Genomic DNA, 19,675 nt, shown 5'->3' with positions numbered 1-19,675 from the left:
AACACAGGGAGACGCTCCCTAAATCATGTTCTGACAAAACGATCCTTTCTTCCTCCTCTTCCACCTTCCATCCGTCTCTGCCCATCCCTCTCGCCGGTGCATACAGATGAGGCTATAAATTAATCATTGGCATGTCATCTGCACACAGTGAGCATAACGTAGCATAACATGCACGCACACACACCCGCTCAAACACAAACGCGCACACACCTCCGCTGCTCCCTCGTCACAGCGCCGGGCATGCCCTCCCCTGATGCATTAAAAAGCTCATTAGCAACCTAATTAAACACATTCCTCTCTTTTAGCTTCTCCTCAATCTCCCCTATTGCTCACACTCCATCACTTCCTCCTTTTCCACCTCAGCGACTCGGGCTGCTGTCTGTCCCGTCACCTATATTCCGGAGAATTAAACGGAGGTCAGCCATTACATTTCTACACACAATTAGCTTCACCGAGCCCAAGTGCCGGCACACGAATAGGACTTAAGGACAAGGGGTAGAGTAGAAGTATGGGCTAAGACAGTGGAGAGACAGTAGGTGGATGGATGGATGGATGGATAGCTAGCTAGCTGGATGGAAGGATGGATGGCTAGATAGCTAGCTAGCTACATAGCTAGCTAGATAAATAGATAGATAGATGGATGGATCAATCAACAGATAGATTTTTAATGATGACACCTTTTTTTAGAGGTTCACTGCAAGTCATCTCTGCAGCATCACATCATCATCATCATCACCATCATCATCATCACCATCACCATCAGCAGACACGTCTACACACAGTATAGAGAAAACCCTTGCATCACCTCCTCTGTTTTCACAGTTTTTGCTGTCATTCTAGAAAAAAAACTGCAAGCACAGTTTCTGCTTATGTGGTAAAAAAAAAAAACAGAAGCAAAATATTGTATTTTTAATAATAGTTGGCTAAGGCGGCCAACGAAAAAATAATAAAAACAAACTAATCCTCCAGAGGAGCTTATAAATGTTATGAGCGAGGTTCTGGAACTGTAGCGTTTCTGGGCTTTTAGTTTGACCAAACTTTATTAAGTGGAATCACAACTGCATTAGCTCCGAAACACATCATGTTTCACACGCACAGAGCAAAGTGATGCTATGTAGTACTTTATAGCTTTTTGTCGAATATTTTTTTTGCTTCATTTTCAGCTACAAAGTTTAGCGAAAGTTTGGCAAAGTTTAGCGTCCGGGCTAAGATTACAGTACTTTTGCTTAGTGTCTGGAAATTTGAATTGCTATTTCTGGGTATTTCTTTCCCCATGAGGCTAATTTGTAGCCTAACGACATCACTGATAGGTTCAGAAAGTGACAAAAGTGAAAACAGAAACCTGAGTTATCGTTACTCCTAAACTTCCACAGTAACAGTTCACATTTCCACCACCAGGTTCAGTATTTCTGCTTCTGCTTCTGCTTCAGCTGCTGCAGTAAAATGCACATGTACGTCGACTGGCTCCAACCCTCTGCACATTGCCGCAGGGCTTATTTGTGCTGCAGCCACGAAGTAAAATCCTAAAGCGTATTCTGAACAAATACACTTCCAAAGTATACTCCAAAGATAGTAGATTCTTATTTTCAAAAACAAACACCTCCCATCAGCCTCTGCCCCAGTCCCTACAGTGGTATACGGGCGAATTTCAGAACAAAGCCGAGCCTCCAATAAACTCCGATCTCTGTATGGAAGAAGTGTGTGTGAGAGCTACAGCCGTCTCTTGGAGAAGGGATCGGGGTGTCAGTGCACTTCAAACAATATGCTTGTCAGTCGGTTGAGTAGCTCTCCACCTCCACCCACACCGTTTCCAAAATTGGAAGTGGGAAAAAGAGGTTAGCATCAATCAACATCATTCTGCGAAACTCTCCGACAGCGACGCCTGCGGAGGAGAACCCGCACTCGATCACCGGTCGACTCACCCTGACGTGTTGCTGGTCACCACCTTTAGGCTGGCGGCGTTGCGGAGCAGTTTGTCCAACGTGCTGACGATGCGAGTAAACTTGGGTCTCAGGTTCCTTTCCTTCATCCAGCACTCCAACATCAGCTGATGCAGCACCATGGGACAGTCCATGGGTGGAGGCAGACGGTAGTCCTGCTCCACCGCTGTCATCACCTGAAGACAGAGGTCCATCTGTTAGGTTCAAATGTATACGGCAGTACCTCGACATACGAGTATTCCGAGATGCGAGCAAGTTTTCGATCAAATTCTTTGCTTCGAGATACGAGTAGAGTTGAGATACGAGCACGCGTACAGACGCCGGCGCTAGGCGGCCTAGCACCCGGAGCAGCCCACGCCGCCTCGTGCTCTACGTGCTTTAAACAGAAAGTACTGGGTCTCCCTGTGTCATCGGGTATGCTGGAAATGGTTTTTAACCTTTATTTCTGTTTAGAATGAACAAATGTCAACAGGGGGCAGAAGAGCAAAAAAAAGACAAAAAAAAACAGCTGTACTATTCAATGCACACACGGTAAAGGCAAAACCATCGGCATTGGTTTGAATGTCAAGGACAGCCATTTACATGTAACAACTGAGCACTGCCACCTTAACCTTTAGGAGCTGTCTAACACCGGGGGCGTCCTAATCAGTTTTTGGGGGCTAACCATGCTAAGTCTTGACCAAAACAACATCACATAAGGACTAAAACTAAATTAGCTTTATATATTTTATGCTATTTTTATTTAGCCATAATTAATAGAGTTCAAAGGTATTGTTGGTTGAACTGAGTATCTGTGATGACTTTTACAACATTTTCATATTTTTATTTTACCTAAAGCAGCACCCCCTTAAAGTCCGTTGACTTAAAGCTATAAAGTCCGTTGGCTTTCATCAAGCTATCACTCAGGTTTGCTTTAGCTACGAACAAACACAAATGATGTTTCTTAAGTATTTTCTTTACGTCACTGCGTTGAAGCAGTGACTGATGATGTCAATTGTTCTTCTGGCTTCATCGACGAGGAGAAAAAAAAAATCCCCTTTTTTAATAGATTAGAATTTTTTTTTTTTTCCCAAATTGTCACTCCAACAATGGCGTAATTCTCGGCAGAGACAACAATTTGTGAAATAAAAACATTTTTTTTTTATTATTATTAATTTAGCTTCGCCCGGGACTGCATTTTCCACTCTTAAAAAAAAAAAAAACGCCATCTGGAAACAATAAAACATTTGTGCCGCAGTCTTTCTTTTTTCCCGTCGCTCCGTCTTTGATTTTCGTGTCGAACAAGCACCTCTGTTTATATCTCCATTTGTTGACTCTGTTGCTTATTGAGCGACGGTTGTGGCACAAAGGCTGCCGGGAACAATGGAAGGCCTCTCTACTTTGATGCTTTCAAATGCAGCGTGGGGGCTTTGGTTCTGAAAGTTATACACGCGCCGCTGACATTCCTCGCTCATTTTGATTCTTCCACGCCTTTATTGCTATCAATTCTTTCTTTATGAAACGCAATACGTAGCAGGTATCCCTGGGAGAATCGGGGAGAACGCGCGGCTCTCAGAACTGCCGTTCAGTGAGGAGGAAGTGAGAGACTCTCTTTTCCGTAGTTAGGATGCCTGTGCTGTGCAGATAGCCGACAGGTAACAACACTCGACGAGAAAAAGAGACCCTTTTTTTTTACCCCTCTCCTGAATAAGCCTTTGTGTTTTCTGTGAGCAGTGAGGATTTGCTGTATGGATTTGTGAAGTAGGGGGCTGTTAATAAGCCCGGTAAAAAAAAAAAAAAAACGAGAACAGAGCGACATCAGCATCTGCCAGCGGGAGATAAAACCGGCCGAACGCACTTCGCTCGACGGTGTCAGGGCTGGAAATCAGAGCGTCATCACGGGACCGGCAGGTACAGGACAGTGTTTGGACTGGACCTGATGTGGTTGACCAATGACGTGATGTAGAACAATGACACCAGGATATTCATTATATTATATTGGTGGTTCCGTAGTGTAGCGGTTAGCGGTTGCTAGGATCAATAAAGTTCAAATTATTATTATTATTATTTGTATGTAACTACAGATGTAGCGCCTTCATTTACTCATCCGATTGTGGCCCGCGGGCCTTATGTTTGACACCCTGCCTTAATGTCTGAAATGATTTTGTTTGGAAGAAAGAGATTTTTTTTTTTTGTTATTGCTTTTCGGTTCACATCGTCATTTCGTTTCAATCCAACGGTCCTGTCAACATGGACTTCTTTACTCACATCCTGGTTGCTCATGTCCCAGTACGGTCTCTCGCCGTAAGACACCACCTCCCACATGACGATGCCGTAGCTCCACACGTCGCTGGCCGACGTGAACTTCCTGAAGGCGATGGCCTCCGGAGACGTCCACCGGATGGGGATCTTCCCTCCCTGTTGGTACACACACACACACAGACACATCGTTGACGTGGAACACATGCATAATCGAATGCTAATTTTCCACACACAGTCTCTCAGGCGTGGGTAAATATTGTCACACACTCAGACATATTTTACAGCCACATGCATATGTGGAATGGGTGAAATAGATTCAATTAGAAAGTACAACAGAACAGGAATACCATTTAAATATATATTAAAGAATTCCTGACAGAGAGTTAAATATAACCTTGGATTTATGTTTTTTTGGGGGGGCCATATAACTAAGTTATGATTGGATGAATTGAATTTTTATTTTTTTTATTTACTTTTTGAGAAAATACGTTTCATCTTATAAGCTTTTTCTTCGTTTTGATTTGTTCAGTTCTTGTTCCAAAAAAAAAAAACAAAAAAAAAATTTTATCTTGAAAAATCAATCATAGAACAGGGGTGTCAAACATACGGCCCGTGGGCCAAAACCGACCCACTTGGGTATTCAATCCGGTCCGCTTCATTGAATTTACAAAAAAACAAAAACAAAACACAAACATAAAATTACATTTCATTAAATATGAATACGTTGTAATGTATATCTAATATTTTTTTGTACAAAAACAAAGGGGACAAACATCGACTTTTATTCATAGTTAATTAGCTTATGACTGTACTGGTCCGGCCCGCTCGACATCTTATTAGGTTGTGTTGCAGCCCTTGAACCAAAATGAGGTTGACACCCCTGGTATAGACCGTCCAAAATTACCACTAAGTGAATGAAGGTCTATAAAGGTCATGATCTGACGTCCCTAAACCTACCATATATAATGGCCTGTTATTACAATGTAGCACAGATGCTAAAAAAAATCCTGTTTGTTTTGCTGCAGTTCTGATCCTACATTGGAGCCCATATATTACTTGCAACCAAGGAAACACACACAGACACACACACAGACAGACACACACACAGACACACAGAGGCACATTCAGTTGTGGTTGGGTTATGACAACACTGACCAGGGAGCTCGTGTAAGTGGGATCAGCTGAAGTGTCATCCAGGAAGCGCGACAGACCAAAGTCAGACACCTTGCAGACCAAGTTGCTGTTGACCAGGATATTACGTGCGGCGAGGTCCCGGTGAACGTAGTTCATGTCCGACAGGTACTTCATCCCTGAAGCGATGCCGCGCAGCATCCCGACTAACTGCGTCATGGTGAAGCGTCCGTCATTTAGCTGAAAGAGAAGAACAAGATCAGTAGAGAGTCCGTCACTCACCGCAGCAACATAAACACGACATCTGTCATTAACGCTCCACCGCTGGCTGACAGCTGACCTTTTCACACACACGCTGATTAATTACACTCTACTATCACACCAAACACATTACTGCCGTGCATCAACACACACGTAATAATCATTTTATGTGGACAATTAGGTTAAAGTGCAGTTATGAATGGAGAGGTTACCTTCACGTTGTCAATCACATCATTCAGTTGTGGTTTATTCCTGTTTTCTTTATGCAAATAGGTTTCCATTCACACCTAGAAATGTGCGAACACGTACTGCATGTGGCTCCAGCGCTTTAACAAATACTCGTGTACATGTTAATACTGCATCAATGAGCAGCCACCATAAACACGGTGATAAAACTTGAATTCATTTTTGAGAAACTTTAGTGTATTATCCTGTTAGTATATTCCATTACTCATCAATGGTATATTTTTTGAAGAATATTTTTGTGAATTTTTTTTTAACCATAAAAAGGTCATGGCTGTGAATTTTAAGGCAAAAAAAGTGCATTTATATTGGGAAAATTTGAAGACTTTTTCAGACTCTAATTAGTAAAAACATTTTATATATCTTTTTCATGATTTTTATATACTTTTTCAAATTATCTATATTTTTCTTTAAATTTTATTAATTTTTTTCTAAATTTTAAACATAAAAAAGGTCAAAGCTAAGACAAATTAGTGCATTTTTTTATTTTTGAGAATTTTTTTAAATTTTATTTTCTACTTTTATTTTTGTTATTTTTCAGAATTGTATTACCACCAGTATAATATATTACGGTTATCATGTACCGTTATTGTGACGTACTGAAAGAGTAAATATTTTGTGCCCAACACTGTATATAACTATTATATTAGGTGGCAGTTCAACAGGAACATATTAAGGGAAGAAGGGTTTTGTTTTTCTCCTCCACTCCTTTCACGTTTCTGAAGAAACCACTGCAGGAATATCTGCTCATCATCACAATCACAACAGTTACTCTAAACTCATTCCAACCCCTTTAAAATACACAATTTTCCCATATCCCCCCCCCCCCTTCCATTAACCCACGAGAAGCACGAAACAAATCTGAAATTAAGCCTTCAGAGGTACATTTACAATCCTGCACATTTATTAAGAGAGCTGCGGGAGAATAAAGCCCTGATTGTTACAACTCTCCGCTGCTACCTGAGAAAACGAATCAATGGAATGTTGACGCACGATAAAGTCTGATTAATAATAACTCAGCAAATCGGGAGAGAGCCGCGGCCGCGCCTCGGTCGGCTCTCTCCGTGAATTCGGCAGAAAGCAATTTTCGACATAATCAATCTCTTCTTTGACTCGCCAACGAGAAGGCAAGGAACGCGGGACGTGACACGACAAAACCATAAACATCCTGCTTTGTAGTCTGCACACTCCACCGAGAACTGACAGCAAAACAAGCCGCGATGGATGGATGTATAAACACCCATGATTCATAGCAGGCCTTCAGAGCCAAGGTGGCGTGTATATTTGAGCGTGTGTGGTATTTCTGTATGTCTTGCAAAAAAAAAAAAAAAAAAAAAAAAAAAAAGTTTCCGCGCGCGTTCACGGGGTGTGTGTTTGTGTGTGCGTCTCCAGGGAGGAGCTGCAGGCACTCCAACATGTGTGACACACTGGGGTAGTTCTGTGGGAGGGTAAGTGCGGGTGAGGATGCCAGACTGGGTCATGTTGTTCTGCAGTTCCAGGGAGGAGAGCTGACTGAGAGGAGTGGGTGAGAAGGATGAAAGAAGCTCAAACCGCTCCGTCAAATGTACACGCAGCTGTTTGGTTTGCCAGGGTTTTATACAAAGATTGTACGCCGCGCGAAAGGCTAACGTTTTTTAGCTAACGTCTGGGGCAGGAAAAACCAGGATTACTGTGACCTATGGACTGGTACTGGTCCGCGGACCAGGGGTTGGGGACCACTGATTTATACAGTCTTCCGTTTACAACCGGCCCTTTAAGGGGCAACGGTGTCAAACATACGGCCCGCAGGCCACAACCAGCCCACTGGGTGGGGGGTGGGGGGGGTTCAATACAGCACGCTTGATGACTGTGGAATGATGTTTCATCAAATTATATTACATTAAATATGAATATTTTCAAATGTACTTTGCATGTACTATTTGCAGGAATACAAGGGCGGGAAACACGGACGTTTTGTTATTTATAGGTTATTATGTTATGATTGTACTGATCCGGCCCACTTGACATGTAATCCGGGCCGTATGTGGCCCCTGAACCAGCCCTGATTCAGAGCTACATCCTGAAGCCGTCCTCCGTGTGAACGACTCTTCACCAGGCTCAAACAACCTTATCAAGGAGGTGAAAAAAAAACAAAAAAAAACAACACCACAAAACACATTTCAACTGAATGTAAATGACATGTAAAAAGCCGCGGCGCTGCTGTGGATGTGCAGCGTGACACCTCATTTATCATCCTGCCTTTGTTCACAGCCTGATTCCAAAACTCTGATCCCTGACGTACTGCGGAGTCGTACACAGACACTTCCATTCCACCCAGACACATCCACCTGAGAGCTCTGCCGTGCGGCTGGAGTTGGCGCACATTTAATCTCTAACCAGTCGTCAAGCCGACGCCCCGGGCCCGGTTTACAGACGGACTCTGAGACAAACAAAACTGAGCGTCAAGCCTACCCTGAGGAAGGAATCCAAGGCTCCGTTCTCCATGAACTCGGTGATGATGAGGACGGGGCAGCTCCGCGTCAGGACCCCCTCCAGCCGGATCACGTTGGGATGGTCGAACTGGCCCATGATGGAGGCTTCGGCCAAAAAGTCCCGCCTCTGACGCTCGGTGTAGCCGGCCTTCAGCGTTTTGATCGCCACCACCATTTCTCTACGGCCGGGCTGCTTCAGACGGCAGCGACACACCTCACCGAATTCACCTGGTTGGAGACAGAGATGTGAGGGAGGGGAGGGGGAGTGGGGGTCAAGTGAGGAAAGGCAGGTGTGAAGGAGAAGAGGAAGTGAGGGGAGGTTACTGGTCGGCTTAAAGGAATGAAGGAGATCATTCAACGGGGTTGGTGTCAACAGGATTAAAAAAAAAAAAAAAAAGAAAAAAGGGAGGGAGGGAGCTCAGAAGTGAGGCGGGTCGGGGAATGAAGTGGGGCTTCGTAACCATCGAGTGTGTGACCTGGGAGCGGTGGGAGGGGGGACTGGACGGACCAGCAGGCTGGGAGCTGTGCATTCTGTGTCTGAGTGCGAGTAAAGGAGGTAAAGGAGAAAGTAGCAGAGAAGGAAGGAGGTGAATTACACCACGGGCCAGATTTGGGCCGCGGGCCTGAGTTTGACACCTGTGAAATAAGTCAATAACCAATAACAATATTGTTGTTTACCTGCACCAATGACTTCTTCTATTTTGACACAGGAGATGTCGATCTCTTTGGCGAACTCATGGATGGCATCGTTGGGGTCTTCGTAGGTGAAAGGGTCGATGTAAACTTTGACCCCGGGAGAAACTGAGAAGGAGGACGAAGACAAAAGGTAAGTTCGTTTAAAAAGAAATGTTTTTTTTTTTTTTTTTTTTAAATGTAACTTTATAGACAATAAACAGCATCATGTCTCACCCACACACTGGTGGAGTTAGAATGTGCTGCCACTGTTTGCAACTGTGTCATCATCAATTGGAGGCGTACACACATACACACACACACACACACACACACACACCCAAAAACAACTGACATCCATTAAATTTAACTGTCCATGTAACTTTGTCCACTTCTCGGTTGTTGCATTCACTTGCGCGCTAACAAAATAAAACATTGATCTTTTCAATGGTCCCGATAAACAGTGCATATATGGACATCATGAACATATATGATGCAGTATGAATACACATTGGACTCCCAGTTCAATCCGTTCCACATCAGCACTCATGTCTCGATCCAATTTTCCCGTTAAAAACACCTAAAAAAATATATATTCGTCCCAGCTCCTCAGAAATATACTACAAATATATATAAAAATATATTTTTGTTATTTAACATTAAAAGTAAATCTTCATCAACATCACTGCTATCATCATCGTCAGCGCCACCAACTGGCTGATCTGCATGAAACTGTATGTGCGGGATTTTCAAATTCGTAACTAGATTTTTTTTCCTCGTATCAGGAGCAAAATCTTGCGTTAGTTGCAGACCCGCAACATGGAATACTCCATACTATTTCGGGAAGCTCGTATCTGGGGTGTCGGCTATTTTGAATTAAAACATGCATTCAAATAATATTTTTTTTTGTATTAAAAATGAAGCGACAGGTTAAGGTGAAAACAATGAAGCGATATAAGGGTGAAGGTTATTTTTTTTTCTTCTTGTATGTGTTTTAATTTCTCATCTGAGCGGATGTTTGGTTTTCCTTTAGCTACAACGGGAGGATTATTTCCTGCCGGGGTCAGATGATGGGTTAATACATGTAATCAGCCCAGATAACTGTACAGCCATGATCAGAGAGAACACGTAGACCTACTGTATTGCTGCAGTTTCTCCGTGTACTCCAGCTCCGAGCCGCTGCGCTGCTTCCTGTAAACAGACGGCACATGAACAAAATCACATTCACGTAATCAGCTCTGACCCTTTCCAGGTACGGCACGTCCGGAGAGTCTGCGCCGGTCTGAAGGCAGGTTAAAATTTAATGAGGCTTCTTTAAGAGGCTGAGCAACAGAATGAAACATGCACTACAGGCTGTCAGTAATAAAAAAAAAAAAAAAAATCAAACACTTACTTAAGCACAACAAACATGATAACCACCATGGCAACAATCACCACCAGACCAGCGGAGGCCGAGCCCACGATGAGAGGCAGCTGGTCCTGCACCGACTTCTGAGGGTCACCTTCACACACACACACACACACAACAAACATCAGCACTTGAAAGACTTGTGGGCGGCCTCTTCATCTGTGATAGACGCCAATTAGCATTAGCCGTTACAACCGTGAGGCCGGAACCCTCATTAGTGGGAAGTGTAACGGGAAATCGCCAGGCGTCGCCTGTTGAGCCGAGCGCCCGTGTGTGTGTGTGTGGGTGGTCGTACTGTTCAGGCTGGTGGTGCTGAAGTCCATGGGGTTGCTGTAGCGTCCGTATCCGGCCACGGTGCGAGCTCTGACCTGCACCACGTAGGGGGTGGCTGCTCTCAGACCGTCCACCTTGGCTGAGCTGTGCTGGGCTGTGACTGTGTGAGACATGATCTGACCCTGGAGGAGAGAAAAAAAGAACAGGAACGTTTTTGTTTTTTTTAATGACGATAGCAGTGATATAATAATGAGAAACGAAGGTAAATAATTGACTAATAAGTGGGAAATATTTTTTCGTTTATTTTTCTTGACATTTTTCCATTTCCAATTTTTTTGGTTTTTTTCATTCAAATATTTTACAAATAAAAACAGGGTGAAACACGTCCACATCCACCGGTGGTTTGACTGTCTTTCTGTTCCAGCGTTATATAGAAACACATGTCGTGATTAATCCTGATTAATCAGAGTATACTTTTACATTTCTTAAAGAAAATGACTGATTAATACTTTTACATTTCTTAAAGAAAATGACATGCAATTCAGAATGTTATATATTTGAATTTCGAAGTGAAATTTATCAGACAGAAGGTCGTGACCTCTAGATGCAAAGTCGTCAGGTTGGACTTGAACAAATTTGGATTAAAAAAAAGGTCGACTTAAAGGTAAAATTATAAACGAAAATTTATGAAAATACTAAAGTCAAAGTTACAAGAGAAAACAGTCAAAAGTGAAACTTGTGATTGTGATTAAAAAGGGATTGAAATATAAATATGAAAATACTAAAGTTACAAGAGAAAACAGTCAAAAGTATGGGATAAAAAAGACCAATAAATGATTTGTTTAAAACTCCTAGTTATAAATATAATAAAATCAAAATGATGAGATACCATTTTATTTCTTTACTGATAGAACCAAAATCATGAGAAAATGTATCATTATTTTTAAAGGTAAAAAAAAACCAAAATATCAGAATAATACTGAGATTAGTAAAAATATGCAATTTTTAAATTTTTAATCAAAATTTATTTGATTATTTTTTAGATGTTACGAATTAATAATTAATAATGTAATAATTCCCTAACAGGTTTTGCCTTTTTTTGTCCACCAGCAGAAACGGGTGTCCAGAACAGCATGAAGCAGCAGGTATAAAAAGGTATTGTCTGCTGGACTGTGAGGCATTAGGTCCTAACTGCAGAACAGATGATGATGGGGAACATGTCATCCTACATTTCTCTTCTGGCTCCTCTGTCTGTCTGACTCCACACTAACACTGTCATAAGGTAAAAATGCCTCAAACTATTACTGCAAAAAAAAAAAAAAAAATCCCAATGACACATTACATCAGCAGTCAGTCTAACAGGCCTCTGCTCTGCAGTGACACACAGTTATCCACAAATCTACCAGCCCACGCGCACGCACATCACAATTTCAGATTGAATTCCTCCGCATAAACCCAGCAGACTGGAAGTTAATCAGAAGTTAAAAAGTCAGCTTCGGAAAGGAAAAAAAAAAAGACAACACTCCTTACCCTCTCGTGGTACTTAATCTCGTAGTCCAGGATCACTCCGTTGGGTTTCTCCGGCGGTAACCAGGACAGACTGAGCGTGTCGGAGGTGGAGCGCATCAAATGGACGGTGGGAACCGCTGAAGGCGCTGGAGGTGGACACCCAGAGATGTGAAGAGAGGTTTAGGGTTACACTTTAAACTCTCTGCTCCCTGATTTTGCCAAGATTTTTTTTTTCATGCTGAACCATGGTAGGATGATTATTATTCCCAACACTCCCAACCTGAACGGTTAAAAAAAAAAAAGAAAAAAAAAGCAACGCGTGGTTTCACCTTCATTGCACTGCAGCTTATTGATTTGTGAGGCCTGAAAGTGACTCAATCGACAATGACTGTCCAGGGTCTATGAAGCGGTGGATTAAGTGCGGGTTAACTTGGAGAGTAATTACGGCCCGTGAAAGGTGCTGAGCGCTGCGGTTGATGATGATGCGGCAAATATGAAGTAAGGATGTTGAAAGGTGACATTGTTCGGCGGTGCCCGGCAGACGGCGGACGTCACGTGACATCGGTCGTTACCGTGTCCCGTCCGGTATCTGCAGCTGAAGCTCGACTGCCTGGCAACTGCGAGAGTGACTTCCTGTTTGTTTTGTAGATGCCTGTTTGTGGGAGTAGTCACAAGTAAAACGTGACCTCTGCAGTTAACCAACGTCACCAAAGTGAGGGTGACCACGCTCAGTGCACCTCAGTGGTAACTTGGCAGCTGGTGGATTCGAACCACCGACCCATCAAGCCACAGAAAAATAAAACAATAATAAAAATAAAAAAATATATAAATATATGTAAAAATATATACATACATTTATATATATTTATACATATATTTACATATATATTTATATATATTTATACATATATTTACATATATATTTATATATATTTATACATATATTTACATATATATTTATTTATTTGCGTTTACTGTTTATGGAATAACAGAACTCGAGCTGGTGTGAACGTATCCCTTGATAATAGGTATAGTCAGGTACTGTGTTGGATTGTGGGAGCTCATCGCATCACTGACTAAACCAGTCGAAAACGCAGTCTACTAACCAGCCGGATTCATCATCACGGTAACGGCTATTGATTGGTGCAGCCCCATATGAATTAACTTGGTTTGTGGACATGTTCACTGACACTGACGGATCCATTTCTACTAACCGGCCTGATTGGTGGTGATGTTAACGGTGGAGTAGCTGGGGGAGGTGGGATTCTTCCCAGAGACGCCGTTCACGGCCTGGACCTCGAAGCTGTAGCGGGTGTGAGCCTGCAGGTTCCTCACCACCACCTTCCTCTGCCTCAGCCCCAGGCGCCGAGGGGCGATGTCAACGTTGTCGTCGCACCGGGTGCACGGGCTGCGGTCCCTCAGACATTTCTTGCACACCACGTTGTAGACCAGGTCGCTCCTGCCGCCACTGTCTTCAGGCTCCTCCCACTCCAAGGACAGCGAGGTCTCGTTCACGCTGGATATCACGTTGAGGGGCGCCGAGGGAATGGCTGCAAACAGACGTGGGTGTTTCATGAGGCGGACAGGCCAAAATAAAACAACATGTCAGGTGTTAGTCATGCAGTGTTTCCATCATCCTTTCCGTCATCCTCGTCCATCTGAGACAGAGATTGAATCTGTGTTCTCAAAGAAGCTGCAGCAGGAAAACACGAGGTAAAAAGAAAACTTCAGAGCTGAGATAGATCCTGCGTTTGTCTGGTAACACGAGGCATAGTTGCCTTAAACGGGGGAAAATGTGTCAAACTCAAGGCCCGCCAAGTCATTCTGTATGGCCCGCGGGAGTGTATATATAAATATATATATACAGTTGCTATATGTATAAATATATAGACACATACAAACATGCGCATACATATATTTCTGTATATGTATTTATATATATATTTTGTGTAAATATATGAAACAACACACCTAATTAATGCAGCACGCGCTTTTACGAACAAACATTTGGAATAGAAACACGCTGAAATCCAACAGCACGGTACAAATGATGACTCTGAAGTAAAAGGAGAATACTGCAGCTTCACAGTCATTTCCTGCGCGTAGCTCCTCCTAGTGTTCGCGCAGCTCAGCTAATCCTTCCATGATAGAAACGTCACACATTCATGCTATAGAAACCAGCCTCCTCATTTAAATAAGCCTCGTCGCTTTTTCGACTGAGGTGCATTTCAAATCTGGATCAAGTACGATAACCCCGTAGGAAAGAAGGAAAAAAAATACACGGTTCAGCAAAGGTACACTTCTATCCTGTCCCACTCTACAGTGTGTGAAGAGAGGAGCCTCTAAGCCGAGTGAAGGAAGCGCCTGACTCTACTCAGAGCAGGAAGAGGGGGGGAAAAAGGTGAAACCAACAGTCCAGCGACCTAAGCTCCTGAGCCAGTTCCCTCGCCAAGAAGTGCTTCTCACTAGTCCTGTCCTTTCTAATTGGCCAGACACTATTCAGAGCGAAGGCCTCTCTAATTGGACACCCATCTGAAACGCACGCTGAGTCCAAGCTGCCGGCCATTGACCGGCTGAGCCTCCTAACACACCAACAGACCACCTCTGACACCGAGCGCCGGCTGCCTGGCAGCGGCCGTGACAGACTGCAGGGACAGGAACTGTCACGTCTGTGTGTGTTGCTGTGTTTCCTTAGACTCGGTGACTGTGTGTCTGCACTGGTCAATGTCAGAGTCCACGGCGTCCCTGTGACGAAGATCTGCCGAAGACAGTTGTGGGGCCGTGTGTGTGTGTCATATGGGTCGGTAAAAGACCACTGGAGCTGACTTTTCTCTCCAGTCAGAGACGCCACATCACCCTCTCCGTCAGCCATACTGCATGTTACACCCTACACAGCTTTTAAAGCAGATGCATAGCTTAAATTAGGGGCATCAAACTTAAGGCCCGTGTGCCAAAACCGGCCCACTTGGCATTTTAATTCGGCCGGCGTGATGAATTTTGAGAATAAAAAGATACACAAATACTTCATGTTCAGGAAATGTTAGGTCAAATTATATTGCATTAAATATAAGGATTTATCTGATGTAACTCAATTCTCTTTTGGGTTTTTTACAACCATATTAATATTTATTATTATTATTTAAATTTTATAAAATACAATTTTTACCAAAAACATCCTAAACATGAAGTGTTTGTGTATTTTTTTTTTTAATTTCAATATTCAGGCCGGGCCGGATTAAACACTCTAGTGGGCAGGTTTTGGCCTGCGGGCCGTATGTTTGACACCCATGTTCTAACTGATCTCTGCAGCACAGTCCTAAAAGGTTGTGACAGACTAAGGGACTAATGTCACAGGACCGCGTCCCCTTTCCAATCACCTGAAAACTAGCGTCACAAACGGTTGTGGTTTTACCACAGGATTATTTTCCCTTTCTTCGATCTAAAAGACTTCAGCTTCAGAACAGCCGGGGCTCCTCGCTCACCCATCCATGCACGTTTGTTTCCATTCTCTTAACCCACATAAATATAGTGATGTCAAACAGCTAAAGTAGAGGTAGCTACTTTTCCACTGAGTCGCCTCAGTTCAGCATCATTCAATAACTACGGGGGTTTGAAACTCCATATTTAAGTGACAAAAAGCAACAACAATAAAAAAAAAAACAAAACTGCCAACACACTTCAACAAGACTTTGAGCTGCTCTTGTCTTTTGTTTTGTTTTGTTTTTTTGACTTACTGGTGCAAGCGGAGTCAGGAGGATCAGTGTCGGCGCGGTAGAAACCCATCTGGCAGGGACAGATATTGGCTCCTCGAGCGCTGGTGCGACTGTTGGACGGGCAGGGGACACAGTTGCCCTCCCCAAATTTGGATTTAAAGGTACTGGGTGTGCAAGCTGAAAAGAGAGAGAGGACAATAAGAAGACAAAAATAAAGAAGAAAAAAAAAAGTGCTCTGCTGTCACTTATCTAAAAGACAAGTGGGAGTCGAGTTCTGTCGCGCAGAACAATAACCGCGCTTGTTCAGAAGCCGCTTTGCTCACTGTTTATGGAGAACGTGTTGATATGCGCGTGGTGAACGTTGAAAGGCTCCGGCATGGGCTCTCATCTGCACATCTGCAGCTATTCTCTCATTATTGAATTGCTTTACCAGGTGACATTAATCTGCTCAAAGACAGAGGCCGGGATGACAGCGAAGTTCCGTGTTGAAAAGGAAGGGAAGAGGGAAGAGGGAAGAGGGGGCTGGATGATGAAGATAGCCTGCTGACAGGAGATTGGTGCTGTCAGGCAAACGGGGGAGAAACACTTCTGAGAGAAGGGGCTACGCCCAAAGAGCCATCAATCAGTGTCTGTTCAGTCCTGCGCTCGCCAAAACCGCACCTCGGAATCCAAACAAATCCTCCGCATGCATGCAGAACAGCTCTGTAATGAGTTCATAAATCAATGCAAATGAAGGGGGGGCATCAGACCAGACGTGAATTAGCCGAGGAGAGCATTTAGACAAGACCACAGAGGGGTCGTCTGTGATTGGTCCGAGCGGTTAATTAAAATATCCCACTGATGATCTTTTGGTTTGGTTTTTTTTTTTTTTTTCTTTTTTTTAAATCAACAAATTACAGACTTGTTCTTAATAAATCACCTGCATCGGAAAGGACCTTTTTCAACCTCTTCCAAAATGAATTGATTTTAGATAAAAACATAATTATTAAAGAGTAAAAACTGGGCCTTTGAGGGGATACAAAAAGGCTCATAATGGAAAAAAAAAATGAAAAAAAATCTCTGATATATAACAGTAGGTTTGCTCTTTCGAATTTTTCAAGGTGTACGGCACCACGCAACAGAGGAGCTCTGCGCTACGGTCTGCAGGAGAGTTATATCTCAAGACTCAAACGTGTTTGTCTAGATTTGAAAAACAAAGAAATTAATTCGATTATTAACAAGTAGAGGATTAGTTGTTTTTTTTTTTTAAGTCAGTGCGCGAGATGTTTGCCCTTCGTTTTGTTTTGTTTTTTACCTTTAAAGAAATAAAACTACCAGAAGCCCAATGATAGATCCAGATGGAGGAGGATTAGCAACAAAAAAGTCTGGATCTATCAAAGTCAACACAACCGTGTTTTACTGTTTCCCACATTCCCACAACTGGTGGTGTAAAAGTGGGGTCTCTGGCAAACATCTGTCCTGTCAGCAGGAGGGCTCGTAAAAAGCAGCCAGAGAGAGACACACAGAGGGAGACAGAGACAGAGACAGAGAGAGAGATTAACTGGTTAGGCTAAGTGGTCTTTCAGTCTCAACTCAAGTTCTCCCCTAATTCCCAACAAAAGCACTTGTAGGAAAATCGGCGCGGCTAATGGCCCCACGTTGTAGCCGTAAAACTGAGCAATAAAAAGCCAAAGCCAAAGATAAGATGAAATTCTTCTTATTTCCACTCCCATAATTCACACGGACCTTTAGGCTCCGCGCTCTCTCCCCTGATTTATCTGTCCCCTCTCTGGCGGCGCGTCCTGATTTTCTTTTATTTGTTTGTTTTCCACGCTTCTTCTGGAGAGGGTGCTGAATCACCCCGGCTTTAACCTCTTTTGGGGGGACCGCAATTTGGCTCTTTGATTTGCTAATGTTTCTCCTCCCCCCACCTCCATTGTCTTTTCTCTTCCGCCCTCTCCGTCTCGTGCGTTGTTCGGCCGCGAGTGGGAGAGAAAGCAGCGCGGCCGAGGTAAGAAATGAAACGTCTGAGAGTGATTAATGCCGCCGTAGCCGTGTTGGCTCACGTCGGTTTGAATGGTGTTAATGAGCGCGGCCATCTGTAGATTAACTAACAGGAGGCCGCCGAGGAAATTACACTTCCTCATCGCAACCGCTGGCTGAAACCCTACGGAGTTTCTTATCAGGACAAGCTTTTAACCTTGAGCTGACAAATAGCGATGAATGAGCTCTCCAGCCCCGTGTTCGACACCATTTCTTACGTCTAGGTGAAGGGGGCTCAGGCTTGGCGTCTTTGAACTTTCCATGCCCTCATTTTAAACTGAGAAAGTGCCATATTCATTCCTAAATCACCCCTCCCTCCATCTCTCCCTCCCTCCTTCCCTTCGTTCGGTAAGTGTTTTCACTTCAGCTAACCGTGCAGTAGCTTAAAGCGAGCCCCCCAGTAGCGCGTTGCTACTTTGAATATGTCACACTTTGCAACGTTCCTGAAAGAGCTATTTACACAAAGTGACCTTTGCGGCTTTATGGCGCCGTAACTACCTCTTAAGGTGGTACGGAGATGGAAAATTAATTTTAACAGTCAAGGATAAAAACCTTTTTGAGTCGGTGCATTAGAGTGAGCGTAATTCCTGTACCTGCTCCAGCCTTATCTGGTGTCATTCCACCGCTATTATGTTTCATTTCACGCATTCACACAAGAAAAGTTCCAGTTGGTATTACCATAGAACTGGGAAATTAATCCAGGCCCGGTGTTAGGTGGTGGTATTTGTTTTTTCTCTCTATCTTTAAGGCTACTGAAAATATATTCACAAGTGCAATGCAACATGAACTACTTCTTAACTGACTAACTATAGGGTTTAGAATAAGATAATAGAGCCACTGTTTGATGGCAGCAGTCAGTGTCCAACCCATTAGATGTCATGTGGGCCGGACCAGTAGGTCGGCCAGTATCAGTGTCCAACCAGCTGGACCAGTACAATCGTAGCATAATTAGCTCTAACTAACAATAAGTCTATGTGTTCCCCTTTTGTTTTCATGCAAGTATAATAAAATATATTGATATTTAATTAAATATAATTTGACAGAACATCATGAACATAAAGTGTTTGTGCATTTTGGGCCGAATTAAACACCCTAGCGGACCGGTTTTGGCCCGCGGGCCGTATGTTCGACACCTCGTTTTAAACTTTATTCTGTCTGTATCAGAGTCTGAATGACCTGTTGTTTTGAAACATTGAAAATAAGTAAAGGGATATGACTGGATTATTTTGGAATGAAGTAAATGAGTAAAACTGAAGTACATTTTTCAGTGTCCCACTGCGGCCCTCGGACCAGGGGTTGGAAATCTGCATATAACTAATTTGACCAATAGTGTGGTGTGAATGCCGTCTTTTATCCTATTTTTTTATTGTACTTTAGTTAGAAATGTTAACTGATGTTTCATCAGACAAACCATATCATGTTAGTTTTTGACTCGTGTGGAATTTTTTTGGGGCATGTTTTCGTGTCTCCCTAATGAAAGTCTTTCACTCTAAATAGCGCTCTTTTCTTTCAGTTCCCAGTCTAAATCACTTGGCTTTCCTCCTGCTATTTCTGTGTCTCCCCCCCCCCCCACTCCCACCAGTGTTTGGATGTTGCTCCTCTCTACAACACCTCATTAATTCATACTCTCCTCCACCCTCCTTCACTGCCCTCCCTTCAGGAGCCGCACAATACATGCAGAGAAGAGGGCACAGACGGGGGGTGACTTGCAGTAAGCATGTTAAAAAAAAAAAAAAAAGGGTTTGGTTTAACCAAAATACCCTCGACCAGGGAGCCTATCGTGGGTGGTGC

The 19,675-nt window shown here is 43.3% G+C and overlaps 1 protein-coding gene across 1 annotated transcript in view; it reads right to left on the bottom strand.

Annotated features, from left to right (window-relative positions):
- The window catches only part of LOC103395837 (ephrin type-B receptor 3-like), a 39,238-nt gene that overhangs the window by 4,204 nt on the left and 15,359 nt on the right, over nucleotides 1-19,675 (bottom strand). Inside the window, exons 4-14 of the mRNA XM_008333635.3 lie at nucleotides 15,884-16,039; nucleotides 13,364-13,699; nucleotides 12,171-12,295; nucleotides 10,663-10,822; nucleotides 10,353-10,461; nucleotides 10,098-10,150; nucleotides 8,966-9,088; nucleotides 8,268-8,515; nucleotides 5,337-5,552; nucleotides 4,188-4,337; nucleotides 1,923-2,116 (exon numbers count right to left, since the gene is read on the bottom strand). Of these exons, the coding sequence (XP_008331857.1) occupies nucleotides 1,923-2,116; nucleotides 4,188-4,337; nucleotides 5,337-5,552; nucleotides 8,268-8,515; nucleotides 8,966-9,088; nucleotides 10,098-10,150; nucleotides 10,353-10,461; nucleotides 10,663-10,822; nucleotides 12,171-12,295; nucleotides 13,364-13,699; nucleotides 15,884-16,039 (1,870 nt within the window). The remainder of the gene's footprint in view (nucleotides 1-1,922; nucleotides 2,117-4,187; nucleotides 4,338-5,336; nucleotides 5,553-8,267; nucleotides 8,516-8,965; nucleotides 9,089-10,097; nucleotides 10,151-10,352; nucleotides 10,462-10,662; nucleotides 10,823-12,170; nucleotides 12,296-13,363; nucleotides 13,700-15,883; nucleotides 16,040-19,675) is intronic.

Source organism: Cynoglossus semilaevis, chromosome 20, assembly GCF_000523025.1.
Source record: "Cynoglossus semilaevis isolate Cse_v1.0 chromosome 20, Cse_v1.0, whole genome shotgun sequence".
Lineage (NCBI taxonomy): Eukaryota > Metazoa > Chordata > Actinopteri > Pleuronectiformes > Cynoglossidae > Cynoglossus > Cynoglossus semilaevis.
Note: the sequence above shows the minus strand (reverse complement) of the source record. Positions and strands in the feature narration are given on the sequence as shown.